Source organism: Tuber melanosporum, assembly GCF_000151645.1.
Source record: "Tuber melanosporum whole genome shotgun sequence assembly, scaffold_50, strain Mel28".
Classification (NCBI taxonomy): Eukaryota; Fungi; Ascomycota; class Pezizomycetes; order Pezizales; family Tuberaceae; genus Tuber; species Tuber melanosporum.
This window is the reverse complement of record NW_003299096.1, coordinates 269345-286894: the sequence shown is the minus strand read 5'-3', so window position 1 is coordinate 286894 and position 17550 is coordinate 269345. Positions and strand designations below refer to the sequence as shown.

Sequence of the window (17550 nt, the reverse complement as noted above, 5' to 3'; positions counted from 1 at the left end):
GGAGTACAGTATGGTACTCCAGTGCTGGTAGTGGTGTAAAATAGACGAGAATCTGCAAGTTCCGTGTTACGGAACACGAGAGGTTGTGACCTAACCGGTCGCCCCAAAAGAATTCCGGATATGGACGTTCTATGTTTTGATTTTCCTTCTTTTGGCTTGGATGAACTCCGCCTCTGTACGAGTACGTGCTCTTCGGCCACTGTTGCGGTTCCGGGGTTGGGATCTCGTATTGTGCCCGTAAGATGCTGCCCAGAATCATACGGTTCCGTACCCGACAGAGCTCAAGGGACGGGACGTCTCATGTAGGGGGCTCTAGATACCTAGGGATGAATTGGATATATAACGGGCGGGACGTCACTGGTTTCCTATTCCTCTTCTGCCATTCTTGTCTCGATTTCACTCGCTTTTGTCTGTCGCTGTATTACAATACTGATAATGAAGATCCTTACTGCGCTTGTCGCCCTGCGGCTTGGAGCTGGTGCACTCGCAGAGCAAGTTCTCATAATTATGAATCAATCCTACCTCTAGATGCTAACTTCCCTATGCAGGACCAGCATGCCAACTACCACGAAATTTCCAGCAGCGTTCACTGTAGGCACTCAGGCACTATCAGAAAGAGCTCCAATGCTAATCAATATCAGTGGGAAGAGGTCGGGTGATGCCCGAGTGGTGATTGCCCCCTTTGGACCTTCAAAAACTTTTCCAGCACCCATGGTCCCGGTGTCTTATACAAGGGGACTACAAATGGCGCAAGTGGTTCTACGAGGCTACCGATCCTAATCCCTAACGCCCACAAATGGGCCATGCTCAATTGCGCTGCTTTCCCGAACACCTCGGGCTCCCTCGGTTCGGGCGTGAGTAACCTCGTCCTCTCGTATAAGAATGACAATTAACAAATCCCAGTGCGGCAGCCCAATTGGCAACGCTACCGTCGGCCCAAGTACCAAGGGCCTCTACACCTACGGCGGTAGTTACAACCCCGTAATCGTCAACAATCAAACTACCTACGTGCAAGTCCGACCCCGCCTGGGATCCGTCCCCTACACCCCGGGGCAAATGGTCTTCAAGCTTAAGAGCTTCTGAATCTGGGGCGTCGATCAGCAAACAACTTGTGACCCGCGCTTTGGCTGCCTCGTCAAGGTGAAGGGTTATAGGAAGGATGGAAGCGAAACTGATGTATTGAATCATAGGCTCACGTGGCCGGAGTATTCTCCCAATAGGACGGATTACAGAACTTGGGTGCACTCTTTGGATCAGAGTGGGTATACCGGTTTAGTTGCTGTTGAGGTTTGGCTTGTGTATGTTAGGATTAGCACCGAGGTTGGGCTACCGTATGTTATTGATGATATTGAGATTGATGAGTGAGTTCACCCCCCCGAGAGGATAGTGGTTTGTATCAGGGCCTGTGGCTGACAATCTGATTTCTAGACTTCAAGAGTCGGGATGCGGTGGTTCCGGTGGTGGGCCGACACCTACCCGCATTACTCCCGGAGGACCAGAAAGGTCTCCCTATTAGTGATCTAGATGTGCACGCTCTGCTAGACCTTCCATTAATGAATTTGTTACCTATCGCTCCAGGTCATTGTGAGTTGCGAGTACCGTAGTCCACATGACATAACGAAATTTCCGGAAATGATTCATCCCCGACTACATTATATTAGACCTAATAAATTGCTTCTTACAAATAATCTTAGACAGTACCAGAAGAGTAAAGCTTTCAAACATGTGTAAATATCGTTTTGTGAAAACAGATGACTCACAGAAGGTTCTGTACGGGCATGATTAGGCAATGCCAAGTCGTTTAATTCGAATCACTTTTGGACTATGAGATGGCCACGCCGATCTCAGTATGGTATAAGTTAGAAATGTTTGCCAAATACTCAGGTTCCCCATCGTAAATCCTCCTAACCGTGCTACGGGGTGCGCGGGTAGTGCCTTCCAAATGTACTGCAGGACAGGGGGGATTGGAGTTGGCCTGCCTCTTGGAACTAATTCCGTGGGCAGCAGTATGCCACTTCAGGCAGTATCTCCTTAGTTAAGATTAAATTCTTTAATAATTATTATGATGTTATTGGTCGAAAAGTTGGGAAAATTCGTGCTGTAAGGTTTGATTACATAATAAATTTGGTTACCCGCGCCTTAAATTTACAATTGATATAAAAGGCTTGTCTTACCATCTGATACACAGCCACACTTTGCCAAGCTAGCTGTCAACTGCTGATCCTCCATAAATTTACCGGTCCTAGCTCAACCAACGGGACAACTCTACCAACCAACGCCATGCCGAACACTATGCCGAACCTGAACGTTTAACCTTCTACACATCGCCTGAATTGGTTTGCTGCCCCTCATTGGTATCGTCTCGTTTCTCGATCTTCCCTGAAGGCTAAGGTAGGTTCATTTTTGTGCGCTTCTTCACCTTGCTCAATGGACTAAAATCTGTCCGGATCATCGTTCGCTGACTTCAAATCAACTACGGTATCATAGCTCCAAAGATGTCCACACAAAATCGTAGTGCAAGACGGATACCATCTCTCCCCCTGACAGATGCCTCTACTTTGGCTTCATCATCCTCACAAGCACGTCACCGTTTCTCATCCTCAGCACTCACTGGTTCCATATCCCCACCCTCGCACGTCGCCCCCTCGTCTACCGGTTCCCACTCATCTCCCTCCTCATGGGGCCGCAAAACACAAATGTCTAGGAGGTCTGGCGGGTTTTTGCTTGACGGTAGCGGTATCGGAAGTTTGGAAGGTGGAAGGTATTCGGCGAATCCCGAGTACGATCGTGGCCGTCGGGAGACGGATGCCGGGTACCAAAGGGAGCGTTCCAGGCAGAGCAACCATTACCCAGAACCGAGCGCCGCTCATTCATGGCTTCCGGGCGAACGGGAGGTAGAAGAACGGGACACGGTAGATTTGTCAGAGTTCCCATCACACGGCTCCGAAGCCGACCCGGCGAGAATTGTCTCACTCGCTATGGGGCTTAGTGAAACGAGGCGAAGAGGCGCAAATTTACGGAGCCTGTCTAGCAACAGACGTTTGCCCGACATCCTAGATGAGAGAGAGACCGGTAACAATATTCTGAACGGGGGGGAACCAGGGCCAACGTCTCGAGCAGGAGGCCATGTGGATTTTGCGAATACTAGAGAAGGAGCTCGCGCAGCTTCACCTACGGGGTTCTTTGTTGGTACCAATACTAGTGGGCAATCCGTTTCTGCCAGCACGCTCAGCATCTTTGGACGTCAATTGTCTCCGCTAAACCCTTCGATAGCATCTCCCCCGCCGCCGGCAGGTGGCACTACTGGCAAGCAAAACTTCTCACCTGTTTCACCTCTGCCCCTACCGCCACCTGTAGCTCCATATCAGCAATTGCAGTCAAAGCGTAGTGCCCTGGCTCAGCATCGACAGCAGCTGAGGGAATTCAGAGAGCAATACCAACCTACCGAAGCTACACTTCAGAGAGCTCTTAAAGCAAAGCAGCAGTTAGAGCTTTCGTCACTATATAAGAGACTTCTCACGATATACCCAATACACGACCTTCTGCTTTCAGGCAGCCTCGCTCATGGTACACCAAATAGGGGGGATACCACCGGACCGTATTCCCGTGAGAGAATCTATAACCCGTTGATGGCAATCAGAAATAAGAGGTTTAGAAATCGGGAGAGAATCAAGCTGGAGCTGTCGTCATGGGACGACCCGGGCGCCGTCGAACAGTGGATCGAGGACCTTGTGGTGGCCGTCCATGAGCATCTGGAAGGCGGTAAAATCGGTCTCCCAAGGCTCCCTCCTCCACCACACCCTAGCGGCAGAGTTGAAGAAAAGAAAAGGGCGCGGATGGACTGGGTTATTAGTCCTCAAGAGCTGCTGGCAGACTTTTATTGGATGGAGGAATCGGAGAGGTTACGCATAGATCAAACACAGCGGGCAGGAGGTAAAGTCGAAGAAAACATGCAAGAAGGACAGGGAGAAAGCCATCCGAGCTTGAAGAGTTTGATTGATAGGGGGGAGAGAAAAGCAGGAAGCCCTTCTCAAATTAGAAAGAGGAGTATTCGTGATCTGGATAATATAGACAGCGGAGATGATATTACAAGAAGAGATACAGGTGACAGCTCGAAGAGGAGGTCGAAACCCGGTTTTGCGGAGCGAGGACCTTCCTTACAGCCTGGCATACAGCTAGAAAACGACGTGGGATACCACAGCGCATATACATCTCAAGAGGACAGTAGCCACAGCGGTGAGAGCGAGGGTACCTGCGATGATGAAATGTCCGGGGAAGAGATTGATAGTGATATTGATCAAAAGGCAAAGAAAAAGCATAGTAAAAGAAAAAAGCTAGGAAAGATTATTACGGGCACTAAGCCTAGCAGGAGAAAGAGGGCGAAAAAGAAGAGGATCAGTGACACCCACGTTCTAAGTCCGGAGGAGAAGCGGAGACGGCAAGAACAAGAGGAGATGGAATGGATGGTGGAGATGGGAGATAGACTTCCAGGCCGCCGGGGAAGCTATTCCGGAGACGAAGGCACCGATCCCGCCACTACTTTGGCGCTGGCAAGAGCTACTGCTGGTAAAACTCCTGGTGTGAGAAATATTGGGACAGGGGTTAGTTTACCAACTACACTTGGTGGGAGTCGGAGTAGCCTAGAGCGCTTTGGCTCTATAGGAGGGCCGGCAGGCAGGAGGAGCCTTGATTTCGGAGAGATCGTTGTACCTAGTATCGCGATTTCATTGAGTCCACCGAAAGTGACTTCCAGGGGGGGGGATGAAGATGTGGACTTGAGAGGGAGGACCAAAAGGAAAGATGAAATGGAAGGGACGAGAAATGAGAAGAGGAAGGCCAGCCCCACGAAGAAGTTACTCGAGAAAAGTATGGAGGTTATGGGGCGGGAGAGGGAGTCTAGTTATGATGATAGGCACAAGGAGAGCATGGATAGTGATAATGGAAGGAAACTAAAGGACAAGGATAAGGATGGGTCGGCAATGGGCAGAGTCAAGAGTAGGGTTGAGAAGATCAGAAGCGAGGTTGCTAAAGTTGAAGACTTTATCTGGAGAAGAGACGCAGAAAAGGGCGGTTCGGCCTTGTCGAGCCCTACTGGGTCAAGCTTCGCGGAGGCAGAGAGCTCAGGTTACAGAAGTGAAGATGACCGAGGGAAACTTGTGAAAGAGAACACATTCTCTGTATCAGAAGTCGAAGACGAGGGCCGGGGGTCTAAAGGCAAGTGTGGGGGATCACCACTTGAAGTTCCGGAAGGTCATGCTCTTAGATCTTCAAGATTCGGCAGCCATTCCTCGACATCGGCGCTACCAACTGTCCCCAAGATAGGCATTAGAGACAACTACGCAGAAGTATCATCAGACGAGGAGGGAAGGAGGCTTAGAAGTCAAAAGTTTGGGGCCAATCTAGAATCAACCCAGCCATGTATCTCACGAGACCCATCGCCGGCACGAGCGATCGATATCCGATCGATTGGCGATAGGAATGGAGTGAAAGGTGGAGCAGTAGCTCAGAGAGGCAACGAGAACAATGGACCAAGACTAGAAAAAAGGCTTGGGAGCAATGATGGTAAGGGGGTGGTTGTAAGTAAGCAGGCGCTGCTCAGGGCAAGAGCATATCTACTGGCTTCTGGGGTGGTTGCTCGAGGGATTACTTCCAAGAGGGCTGGAACAAGTGTCCTGGGTAGAACCTCGGATAACAACGATGGTGTTGGAATTGTGGCATTGGCCGAACAACGTATGCATTCCACTGATATCTCTCGCGAGATCGCTAGCGCGGAAGTGGAGTTTGTCAAGAAGTCCAGAGTGTTTACCAACTCGACGGTCGTGGAACTCAAAGGGCTGGTTGATAACATCAAGTCTGAAATTGAGACTCGGCTTGCAACTATGCTTGGGGAGGTTGCCGATGGAGCCGGCGAGCTCAATGGGGAGTTGACCACGAAATGCACATTGGCGGTGAAAGCGGTGAACGACGATTTGTCAAACGTGATGAGGAGGAAGCGAAGAAGGTTTAGATGGATCAGGAGGGTTGGATACGTGATGCTTGAGTGGGTGGTATTGGGTGTAATGTGGTGGGTCTGGCTGGTAGTTGTTGTCGTCCGATTTTTAAGGGTTACTGTCACCTGGACAATCCGTGGGGTTCGTTGGATACTATGGATTTGACTTTTCTTTTCCTCCTTCCGCACTCTTTGATTCTTTATTTTGTTTCCGCACATGGGAGCGAGGCGTTGGGGTGGTCCACTTTCCTTCTTTCCTAATTTCTATTATCTTTAGTGGCGGTGTTTTCTTCACGAATTGGCAGTGGGTCGTCTACTGCTTTTATATCTTATTCGGTGTCAGTGTTCTATGTTCTCCGCCAGGTTTTCCCGGGCAGATCTGCGCCCGAGCGGCTCCTTTACTCATAGTCAAACAATTCAAAACCAATTACCGCCGCTGATTGTAGTAATTATTCCGTACTTGTATTTACCGAAGTGGATATAGCTAACTACACGCTCGGGGCTTGACCTTTGTTTCCGAAGTCCCTCAAGTCGAATTCATACCCCCTAGACTACAGTAGAGGTTAAGTTTCTGCTGGACCGACGGCACTGATCCAGAAATATCATGGTTGACTGCACAGACGCGGTACACTAAATTCCAAGGACACTTAAGAGGATTGCGGAACCCGCAAGCTCAGATTCTATCCAAACGCCTTGTCGCTAGGTCGGTGCTGCTATAGTAGATTCTGATGGAGAACGACTTACGGTACTGTACAGTACACAGCTTGATCTCCCACAGATATTTATTTTTTTATACGAGTGCGCAAGCCACATAATTTATCTGTCAGCCACACGCCACGCATCACCACCCCTCTTCTCTGCCGAAGAGGTTCGACTAGCGAGTAAATACACCAAACTGACCAGAGAGAAGAAAAAAGGAGCGCACGTCTACTTACCCAACCACCGCCATCCCCGGTGTATCAAGGAATTTCTTTTTGAACTTTCTTCCCGCCTGCACTCACGCCTAGTCTTTTCACTTTTCCTACTCTGTCCACCATTCCACCACCTTAGTCCCCACCATCTCTCCGCTCGTGGGAGATTTCCCCCGCTCCTTCACCCCCCTTCGCCACACAAAATGCCCCTCCATGGACTGCAGCACCATCCGCGGCCTCACTCGAATACACATACACCTGAAGTATCTGGAGCAGGATCCGCGCTAATTCAAGCTGCTCAGGCTCTGACTGGAATTGGTCAGCCAGGTGCTGCTTCGTCTGCTGTTAGCCAACAGCAGCAGCTGCAACAACAACAACCGCAGCAACTCTTACAGCAACCCGGCGGTGGCGGCGGTGGTAGCCTCCGTGTACAAACTTCACAGAGCAATCTCACTTCTAACAGCGGTCCCGGCAGTGGAGTAACACCTATATACTCTGGGTCTACAACGTCTGGGGGGGCTCTTTCTAGTGCCGCTACATCTGGGTTGGGTTTTAGTAACAGGGACCTGCCATCGTCATCCCTTGATCAGCAGAAGAAACCCACAAACTTGACTTTTCAATTGCCGTCTCCAACAAAGGGCGGCAACCAAGGGGACCTTTACAGTTCTCCTCAAGAACTACACTATCCGCACCGCCCGAGCGATCCTGTCCAGGCCCAACAGCTCTCTTCCTCTGGCCTATTCTCTCAGCATCAGCCACAGCCGCAGCAGCAATACCAGGCCTATCATTCTTCTCAGCCTCCGTCCAATACCAGTTCAAAGCCACAACCTCACACAACAGCAACTACACCAGGCTCGATTCCGAGAATTAACGACCCACTACAACAACAGCAGTCGACAATGCATCGAACGAACACAAACGCATCGCTCAGTCATTCCTCCAAGTATTCCCCGCAACTGAACACTTCTTCGTCTTCGTTGTCAAATAGAGACAACTCGGCTGTATCCGCAGGGGGGGACCCCGGTCGGAAGTACACTCATCCGGGAGCCCTCACGCCGACTTATCCACCATCGTCACAGCATTCGTCGTCGCATTCCCATTCTGGTGCTGCGCATCTGGCTATGGGTCTGTCGGGGCTTACTTCTCCGGCGACCTCAACGCGGGAACGAGAGGAGACCGGTGTTGTTGGAGCCGTGGGAAATGGGAAATGGATGAGTCCTTGGAGTCTCTATGCATTGGATTGGTGTAAATGGCAGCCTACGAACGGGGGTTATGGAAGGGTCGCGATTGGGAGTTATGCGGAGGATAGTCATAATTATGTGAGTCTCGCCCTTTTTTACTGGCTTCGAAAATTTTGCTAGATAGGGGAGCCAGTGCCAGTTCTATTTAAGTTCATTTTGGGCTTGGCATGGATGCTCGCTTTGGTTGCGTGGAGAGATACTCCCCTGCCACGTTCAATTTTGGTGTTTCGACGGGGTGACTCTGAGAATACTTGTCGGATGATCTTGCTGACTTGAAATAGATACAAATTCTTGATACCCGACTTGCTTCGGTCTCCAGCACACATTCAGACACCCCACCACCCGCCCCAACTATCGAATTTTCAAAGGTGGCTGAGGCCTCACACACTTACCCCATAACGCGAATTTTGTGGGAACCCGCTGGTTCAACAAAAGCATCGACTGAACTTCTGGCTACCTCTGGTGACCACCTTCGCTTGTGGTCACTCCCGAATAGCCCATCAACAGGCTCTTCTAACTCTGCCACTCCACAGGGAAATTCCATCACTCGATCCAACACCTTCCACACGCAGCCCATCCAGAAATTGACCCCTCTAGCCCTCCTATCTAACAGCAAGTCTACAGATTTTACTGCCCCTCTTACATCTTTGGACTGGAATCCCCTTTCACCCTCTTTGATTATTACTAGCAGCATTGATACTACTTGTACTATATGGGACATTCCAACTCTCACTGCAAAAACCCAATTAATCGCTCACGACAAGGAAGTTTTCGATGTAAGATTCATGAGTGGCTCTGTAGACGTATTCGCGAGTTGCGGTGCCGATGGGAGTGTCCGGATGTTTGATCTGAGGAGTTTGGAGCACAGCACGATTATATATGAACCTGGAGTAGGGAAGGGTTCGGGAGCAGATCCCAACACCAACTCCAAGGAAGATGGAGGATCACCCGTCGGTGGTGCCGGAGCAAGCCCCCCGCCCTTGCTGAGATTAGCAGGTTTGAATCCTCCCTCACATCTCGCACACTGGTAGCATATGCTAACACAACCACAGCATCACCGCACGACCAACACCTCATCGCAACTTTCTCACAGGATTCGAGTCTGGTACGAATCCTAGATGTCCGCCAGCCGGGCCAAGCCCTCATCGAGTTGAAAGGCCACACGGGTAGCGTAAACTGCATAGAATGGAACCCGACAAAGCGAGGGATCATCGCAGGAGGAGCAGACGACAGTCTAGTCCTGATTTGGGACCTGGTAAACAACACAACCTCGCAATCCACGGGATCCAACGGCACTAGCGTAACACAGGAGAAGATCCCTGTGGCGTCGTGGAAGTGCGATTACGAGGTGAACAATATCAGCTGGAGCCCGACGAGTGCAGGTGCTAGTGGTGCAGGAGGAGGCGGTGCAGGGGGGATTGGAGATTGGCTGGGAGTGCTTGGTGGACGGGGTATTTGGGGGGTTAAAGTATAATTTTTTTTGCTGTTCGTTGTTCGTGTGGATTATGCGGCGCTTTCATGATATCAAAATTTCACCGCTTCCCTCATCTTCCCCAACCCCCTTAGCCGCCGGGCCAGGGGGGCTTTCCAACACCAATTTTCCCCTTTCTCTTTTACTATCCGTTTCCGTGGGCATGGGGTGCTTTTGTTCGGGGGTATTTTGTCCTTCACCTCTCCTCTTTATGATTGCTATGTACACGCTTGCTGAGTCAGATGATTGAGCCATTTTTGAAAAAAAAAAACGAGACTGGGGTGTTTAATAGTCTACTCTCCTGGTCATCGTTTTCTAGATTCCCATTGCTATGAAGTACACCGAGATCTTTAGCTTGGAGTAGCTGCGAGAGGTTATTATCTGTTCAGAAGATTGGGATATCATAAGCTCTATCCCAGTCGCCAAGTCTCACTTACCCAAGGGAATAGATATACCATTGGTCAGGCAAATAGCTCACCAATTGGGACACCCCAGTGATGAAGTAAAACTTGGCCTACCTCAGTGGCCAGGCACTCGAGTTGTCAGATTGAAGTTGTGTTTCTTTTGGTAGGTTAACACCGGGGAAAACATAACTGCAGCCCCCCACCCTACGGCGGTATCTGTAACTCCAAGCAGCTGAATACAGTAGCGAAGGCATGAACAGGTAATTCTACTCGGTGACTGGGAAAGCCTATTTCCCTTAACCACTAGGACACCGCAGTGGCAGAGTGACTTACCGATTAGCCCGGTTAATTATGTATGGTTCTGTGTGCGGTTTGGCAGACTGATACATGACGACTCAAAATCGAGAATTTGGACTTGGCGTGATTCCGGTGCCCGACATGCAATCCAAATCCCCCACATCACTTCGCCGGATCAGGGCCACAACACACACACCCACAGAAGCCTTGGTCTTGCCTAGACATTTTTGGATTCCGAAGACTTGTTCAATGTGATCGGCTCGAGACAGAGGAGACAGGTCGAGTGATGCTTTGTGAGGGGGGCTGTCCAGTTGAAGTTGTAATTGGGATGGTGGAGTATCCATAGGCTCGAACTAACGTGGGCTAGAGAGTATACAAGTCTGAGCGTTGTACTGCATGCACTATACCTCCAGCCCGGCTCCGTAGGAGTAATTCGCAACTTTAAAGGGCCAATCCACCTCGATTTCTGCACATGGGAGATCGTTTGGCGTTGTCATGCCCGAAGGAGACTCTTCAGAGTCGGCGTGGATCATGCCAGAAGGCCAAATACCATTGATGCCTGGAGCCAGCATGAGGGGGGGGGAATGAGCACATCCCAAGTTTCCCTTTTCTAGCCGTTCCGGTGGTGGGTGTTTTGTGGGTCGGAGAGAGCTGAATCGGTGAATTCCACGCAGTCGAGTTTAGAGGCACACGAGCTGCAGTGGCCGAAACCTGTGCCTCTCTCTGGTCCACACTATTCCAAACTCCCCGGGGGCACCAAACTTAGCAAACTTGTTCTCTGGCGTATACATTCCCAAGTGTTACTCCGTGTCTTTATCATTTGTGACCACCCTCGAAGTCACGATAGTATTACCGGTTTGTGTATATATATACCCCTTTCAAGATTACACCATACAATATCTCCAGGTGAAAATATTGCTGCGAGGTTTGCACCCCCGTCCAAGTCCAACAAGTTGTCGAGAAACAAAGCTTTTCCCTATCCCAATCATTTCAGAAAGAAAAAAAAACGGAAGAGTAAAAAGCTACCTTCCCGCTGGATAAGTATTCCCCCCCGTGGTAATATAGCACTCTTGGGGTGCCCAGCTATTATAGCGATGTGGTTACAAGCTCATCGACTCATTGCCCCCGGAGCACTTAACTTAGTAGGAGTCCGGAATTTTAAATCCTCACGTTCACAGTGAGCAACTATTACTATTATCGCCGGGTGGTCGATCGCCGCAGGGGATTATGCGAAACTCTGCGCTATATGGCAAAGCCAGTCCCACAATTCCCGTTTAGTAACCGTGCGGAATCGCCAGTGTCCGGGTAGTAGCCTTTTGGCTCCCTCACTCGTCTTGGTCGAAGGCTTAATAGCATCTGCCGAGCGCGTGGTACATGGTGAACATGCTTGGTCCATTTATTCCTCCTAGTGTCTGGTTGAGAATGGCACTCTTGAAAGTCTGGTAGTGGGGATAGAAGCGGAGTTTTGGGGACAACGGATCGTTGCTTGGATAGCTGCCATTACTTGTTGCTTTTCGTTTCTTCCACCTTCAGTACACTTGTACAGTACACGTACAAGCATTGGGCAGGCCATTCAAGGAAGTGCAGGAGTGTAGTGATAACCGGGGGGGGGGGTTATTATTATCCATGAAAGCTACATTTGTGCTATAGGACGCACTTCATGTGCCTGGGAGGTTTGTTTGCTCCTCTGAGTATCTTTGGGAAAACTTGTACATATTCATGAATGCTTTGAGCGCTATACATAGTATTTTTTTTAATTTCTCGATTTTCACAAATAACGTACAAGATACTGGTCCGATTTGGAAACTCACTACTAGGCTACATAAACCGCCAGACCCCTCAGCGAGGCGGCACCCTCAGCGAGGCGCGGCATACCTTGGCAATCAAGAATAGTTATTCAAGTCAAAATAGTTAGTAATATGAATTTCATCATGTCATCTTAAGCACAAGTGAGTGAATCAAGAAACTTGGTCAACCACTTTCATACCATACATTCTGATAATGGGATCGAAAGACTCCACAATCCCTGTCCGTGTTTGAGAACAAATGGCCATCAATATGGCTGTGGCTAGAACTGCTCCAAGCCTTACTGTTGCTCCTGGGATGGTAGGAGCAACTCCTAGCGCCATTATCCATTGTTGGAAGGGAAGAAGGAATCGTGAGGAAGAGGGCCGAAGAAGGCAAAAGCTTTTGCCCGAAGAAGAGTGAGCAGTGATAGACCAGTGCTACTTCTACTGCCATCTAGGATTTCTACTAACTGTATGGCAGTTGCGTGAAATTGCAACCTCGGTTGTACGAAAGAGAAATCCCTATGAAACACTCAGAAAACGATGGGAGGAAGGTTTTAAAAAATGACATCCAGAAGTGAAGTCCCACTTCAGTAAGCAATTGGATTTCATTCACAATATTGGTGGAAATGTTTTTTTTTATCAGCAATTAATGCATCATTTCTTTGACGAAGTATTCTTTTTTCTCTTTTTTTCCTATTTATTTCTTAATTGATTATTATTTTATTATTTTATTTGATTATATGTTTTATTTCTTTTCTAAATTAGTTCTTCTTAAACATGTATTAATTAGATTTATATAGTTAGAATCAATTGTACAAGAGTACAATATCATGTCTTAAAATACCTACAATCTTGATGAAGTTGAATTTTTATTAGACTTAGGTCAGTCAGAAAGGGTATTAGAGGTTGTGTAATGATCCCTCTTTGGATGGTTAGTTCTTGGCGATGGGGAACGATACTTCTCTTCTCCTTCTTCTTCTTTCTTCGTCTTATGATAGCATTAGGCTTCTGCCTACGTTACCGATAGTACAAAACGACTGTCTTCTATCGGAAACGCCTATCGTAAGCTTTCTCTAACTCTTCTCGGTGAAGAGCTTTCTCTCTGCGTAATGATAAATATTGCAATAAAGATAAAAATCGTAAAGATGTTTTATATTTGTTAAGTAATAAGTAGGAAAAGTCCTTAGAATTCAATCTAATTTTATTTAAACTCATACCACCAACACTAGCATAGGACGAGCCCTAGGGCTGGGCCCCCAGTTTGTCGCAACTCGGATACCACTAACTACAAATTAACTAAACCTCCAACCCCGTACCTCAAACATGCCCATGCCATGCCCTAACACGAACATTAAATACAAAGCCATCAACGGTAAAGAAAGATTCTCCTTAGCCAAACCTACCTGCCAGCCAGGTTACCCGTACAAAATACAAAAGTTCCACTACCACCACCTGAATGTGACCCCACAAAAACCTTCTCTACAATAGAAACCCACCCGAATATCCCCACTCAATAATCCTGGGACACTCCACCGACCACTCCGGCACCCACCCCTATTCCCAAACAAAAGAAACATCCGATACCCAAGCACGTAAACCTGAAGGAAAGCCGACTTACAGGTCGAGAGCTCCATAGCCAAAATGGTACGAACTATGGTAGAGAATTAAGAGGGCACCATACCAGCAGAACAGCCCAAAAACCTCGACAGAAGTAGCCAGAACGAGATAGTCCTCAAGCTGCCGGCACTTGACTGAACATGCCCCGGTATTCAGCTCCTCCTCTAACTCCTCAGCTCACTCTGCAGGCGGCGAAGCTGCCGCGGACTCTGTAGTCGCCGGTTTGTGGTAGTGAACTGGCGAAGGTGATAACCCTTTCGAGTCGGGGACAAGCGGCACAGGTGAGGTCTGGTCTTGTTTGACCTGGCACTTCTTGTTTTTCTTCCTCTTTCCACCTCCAGATGCAGGTCTAGTAACAGGAGTGAACGGGCCACCCTTATCACCACCTACTGCCACAGGAGGGACGCCACCAGAGGCGTTACTCCGACCAGCCACTGGTTCACCCACACTAGACTCAGGTACCTTCCCCCCCAAAGGGGGTACCACCGCAGCTGGTGTCACTACACTAGAATCTACCCTACCCATACCAGGCACAAGTGCCTCAACCGGCCCTGACGAATCAGGAACTGGTTCACCCATACTACCACCCACAACGGTAGCTGCTGGAGGGGCCGGGATAACTGGCGGTGCAACATTCCCCAGAGGGAGCTCCTCCGCTGGACTCTGAGAACTCACAGGGTCTAGCCCACCGCCCTCAACCGAGACCACCGTAGTAACTGAAGCGACTGAGGGGACAGGCAAAGAGATAACTGTAGGAGCTTCAGCCACCAACATCGTGTATAACTGCGATTGATAGCACATTCATTCTCAAGGGTAGCCGACAAGGCAGATATCTCTTTCCCAGCACATTGAAATCGCCAAGAAAGGACGGAGATTTGATGCTGAAGGTGAGAGATTTCGGCCTCCAGGGCAAAGTTCTTCTCGACAGCACGAGACAAAACCACCGATGAACGTAGAGTGGATGTGGCGGAGGGGGCGGAGGCTCACTTAGCCATTGTGACCATGACAAGGTGACAGTAGTGAATAACCGAAAGATAAGGAAAAGAAAGAAAGGACTTCCAGCAAACGTAAAAGAAGGTATAACAACGAAGTCCCCGAAAGGTGTTCGAAGTTAAAGACTTGAAGCCTATCATGAGATAGAAATTAAGGGCTCTGATTGGATCGAGACTGAACTTTCACATCCGACACGGGGTGAAAGAAAGAGGAAATGTACTTCAAATTCAATCTAATTTTATTTAAACTCATACCGCCAACACTGGCATACGATGAGCCCCAGGGCCGGGCCCCCAGGTTGTCGCATCCCGGATACCACTAACTACGAACTAACTAAACGTCCAACTCGGTACCTCAAACATGCCCATGCCATGCCCCAACACGAACACTAAATACAAAATCATCAACGGTAAAGAAAAGTCCTCCTCAGCCCAGACTACTCGCCAGCCAAGTTACCCATACAAAATACAAAATTTCCACTACCACTACCTGAATGTAACCCCGCAAAACCTCCTCCACAATAGAAACCCACCTGAGCACCCCCATTCAATGATCCCAGGACACCCCGCCAACTGCCCCAGCACCCATCCCCATTCCCAAATAAAGCAAACACTCAACTCACAAGCATGTAGACCTGAGGGAAAGCCGACTTACAGGGTGAAAGGCTCCCTAGCCAAGCGGGTATAAACAGTCATAGAGAACTCGGGAGGCACCACACTGGCAGCGCAGCCCAAAAATCTCAACAGAATCAGTCAGAACGAGACAGTCCCCAAGCCGCCAGCACTTAACCGAACACACACTGGTATTGAGCTCCTCCTCTAACTCCTCAACTCGCTCCGCAGGTGGCGAACCTGCCGCAGACTCTGTAGTCGCCGGTTTGTGGTAGTGAACCAGCAAAGGTGATAATCCTTCTGAGTCAGAGACAAGTGGCACAGGTGAGGTCTGGTCTTGTTTGACCTGGCGCTTCTGTTTTTCTTCCTCTTCCTACCCCCAGGTGCAGGTCTAGTAACAGGAGTGAATGGGCTACCCTTATCACCACCCACTGCCACAGGAGGGACACCACTAGAGGCGTTACCCCGACCAGCCACAGGCTCAGCCACAGAGGACTCAGGCACCTGCCCCCCCGAAGAGCGTGATACCACCACAGCTAGTGCCACCATACCAGGATCCACCCCACCCACACCAGGAGCCAGCACCTCAAGCGGACCTGACGAATCAGGAACCAGTCCATCCACACCACCATCCACAACCGAAGCTACAGGAGGGGCCAGAATAACCAGCGGCATAACATTCCCCCAAGGAAGCTCTTCCGCTGGACTCTGAGAATTCTAAGTGTCTAGCCCACCCCCCCCAACTGAGACCACTGTAGTGACCAAAGCGACCAAGAGGACAGGGGAAGAGGGGATAACTGTAGGAGCTGCAACTGTCAGAATCGTGACCAAACCGCGAACCGTATCGCGTTCAGAGGCCAGGGCAGCCGACAAGGTAGATATCTCTTTCCCAGCGCGATGAAATCGCCGAGAAAGGACAGAGACATGATGCGGAAGTCCTTCTCAATGGCACCAGACAGAACCACCAGTGAACGTAAAGTGGATGTGGCAGAGAGAGTGGAGGCGTGCTTAGCCATTACGACCGTGAGCAGGCGACGATAGTAAACAACTGAAAGGATAAGTAGAATGAAGAAAGGACTTCCAGCAAACGTATGAGGAGGTATAACAACGAAGCCCTTGAAAGGTGTTCGAAGTTAAAGACTTGAAGCCTATCATGAGATAGAAATCAAGGGCTCTGATTGGATCAAGACCGAACCTTGACATCTAACACATGGTGAAAGAAGGAGGAAAAGTAGTTAGAATTCAATCTGATTTTATTTAAACTTGTACTGCCAACACTGGCATACAACGAGCCCCAGGGCCAGGCCCCCAAGTTGTCACATCTCGGATACCACTAACTATGGACTAACTAAACCTCCAATCCCGTACCTCAAACATGCCCGCACCATGTCCCAACACGAACACTAAATACAAAGCCATCAATAGTAAAGAAAAGTCCTCCTCAACCCCCTCTTACCCGCCAGCTAGGTTACCTGTACAAAATACAAAAATCCACTACTGTCACCCAAATGTGATCCCGTGATATCCTCCTCCACAGTAGAAACCCGCCCGAGTGCCCCCATTCAATGATCTCAGGACACCCCGCTGACCACCCCGGCACCCATCCCCATTCCTAAAACAAAAGAAACACCCACTACCCAAGCACGTAGATCCGAGGGAAAGCTGACTTACAGGGTGAGGGCTCCCTAGCCAAGGGGGTACGAACTATTGTAGAGAATTAGGGGGGCACTATATCAGCAGCGCAGCCCAAAAACTTCAATGGAAGTAGCCAGGACAATATTGTCCCCAAGCTGTCGGCACTTGACTGAATATGCCCAGGTATTCCACTTCTCCAACTCCTCAGCTCGCTCCGCAGGTGGTAAACCCACTGCGAACTCTGTAGTAGTCAGTTTGCAGTAGCATACCAGTGAATGCGATGACCCTTCTGAGTCGAGGACAAGCGGCACAGGTGAGGTCTGGTCTTGTTTGACTCAGTGCTTCTTGTTTCTCTTCCTCTTCCCACCCCCAGGTACAGGTGTAGCAACAGGAGTGGACAGGCCACCCTCATCACCACCCACTGCTACAGGGGGAATGCTACTAAAGGCATTACCCCAACCAGATACCAGGATCCACCCCACCCACAAGAGGAGCAAGCGCCTCAACTGGACCTGCCGAATCAGGAACCGGTCCACTCACACCACCCTCTACAACCGAAGCTGCAGGAGGGGCCGGGATAACCGGCGGTAA

The 17550-nt window shown here is 49.5% G+C and overlaps 2 protein-coding genes; both read left to right on the top strand.

Annotated features, from left to right (window-relative positions):
• Nucleotides 1-2290: 2290 nt before the first annotated feature.
• GSTUM_00008951001 (uncharacterized protein) lies at nucleotides 2291-6425 on the top strand. XM_002840392.2 has 2 exons: nucleotides 2291-2391; nucleotides 2488-6425. The coding sequence occupies exon 2, from the start codon at nucleotides 2697-2699 to the stop codon at nucleotides 6153-6155; it is 3459 nt and encodes a 1152-aa protein (XP_002840438.1). The 5' UTR covers nucleotides 2291-2391; nucleotides 2488-2696; the 3' UTR covers nucleotides 6156-6425.
• A 452-nt stretch (nucleotides 6426-6877) lies between these two features.
• Nucleotides 6878-9938, top strand: GSTUM_00008950001 (uncharacterized protein). XM_002840391.2 has 3 exons: nucleotides 6878-8219; nucleotides 8423-9137; nucleotides 9194-9938. The coding sequence occupies exons 1-3, from the start codon at nucleotides 7104-7106 to the stop codon at nucleotides 9613-9615; spliced, it is 2253 nt and encodes a 750-aa protein (XP_002840437.1). The 5' UTR covers nucleotides 6878-7103; the 3' UTR covers nucleotides 9616-9938.
• The last annotated feature ends 7612 nt before the right edge of the window (nucleotides 9939-17550 follow it).

Coding starts and splice junctions, on each gene's coding strand:
- GSTUM_00008950001 (XM_002840391.2), top strand. CDS start 7,104: ATGCCCCTCCATGGACTGCAGCACCATCCGCGGCCTCACTCGAATACA. Junction 8,220..8,422: donor CGGAGGATAGTCATAATTAT/GTGAGTCTCGCC, acceptor GACTTGAAATAG/ATACAAATTCTTGATACCCG. Junction 9,138..9,193: donor GCCCTTGCTGAGATTAGCAG/GTTTGAATCCTC, acceptor ACACAACCACAG/CATCACCGCACGACCAACAC.
- GSTUM_00008951001 (XM_002840392.2), top strand. CDS start 2,697: ATGTCTAGGAGGTCTGGCGGGTTTTTGCTTGACGGTAGCGGTATCGGA.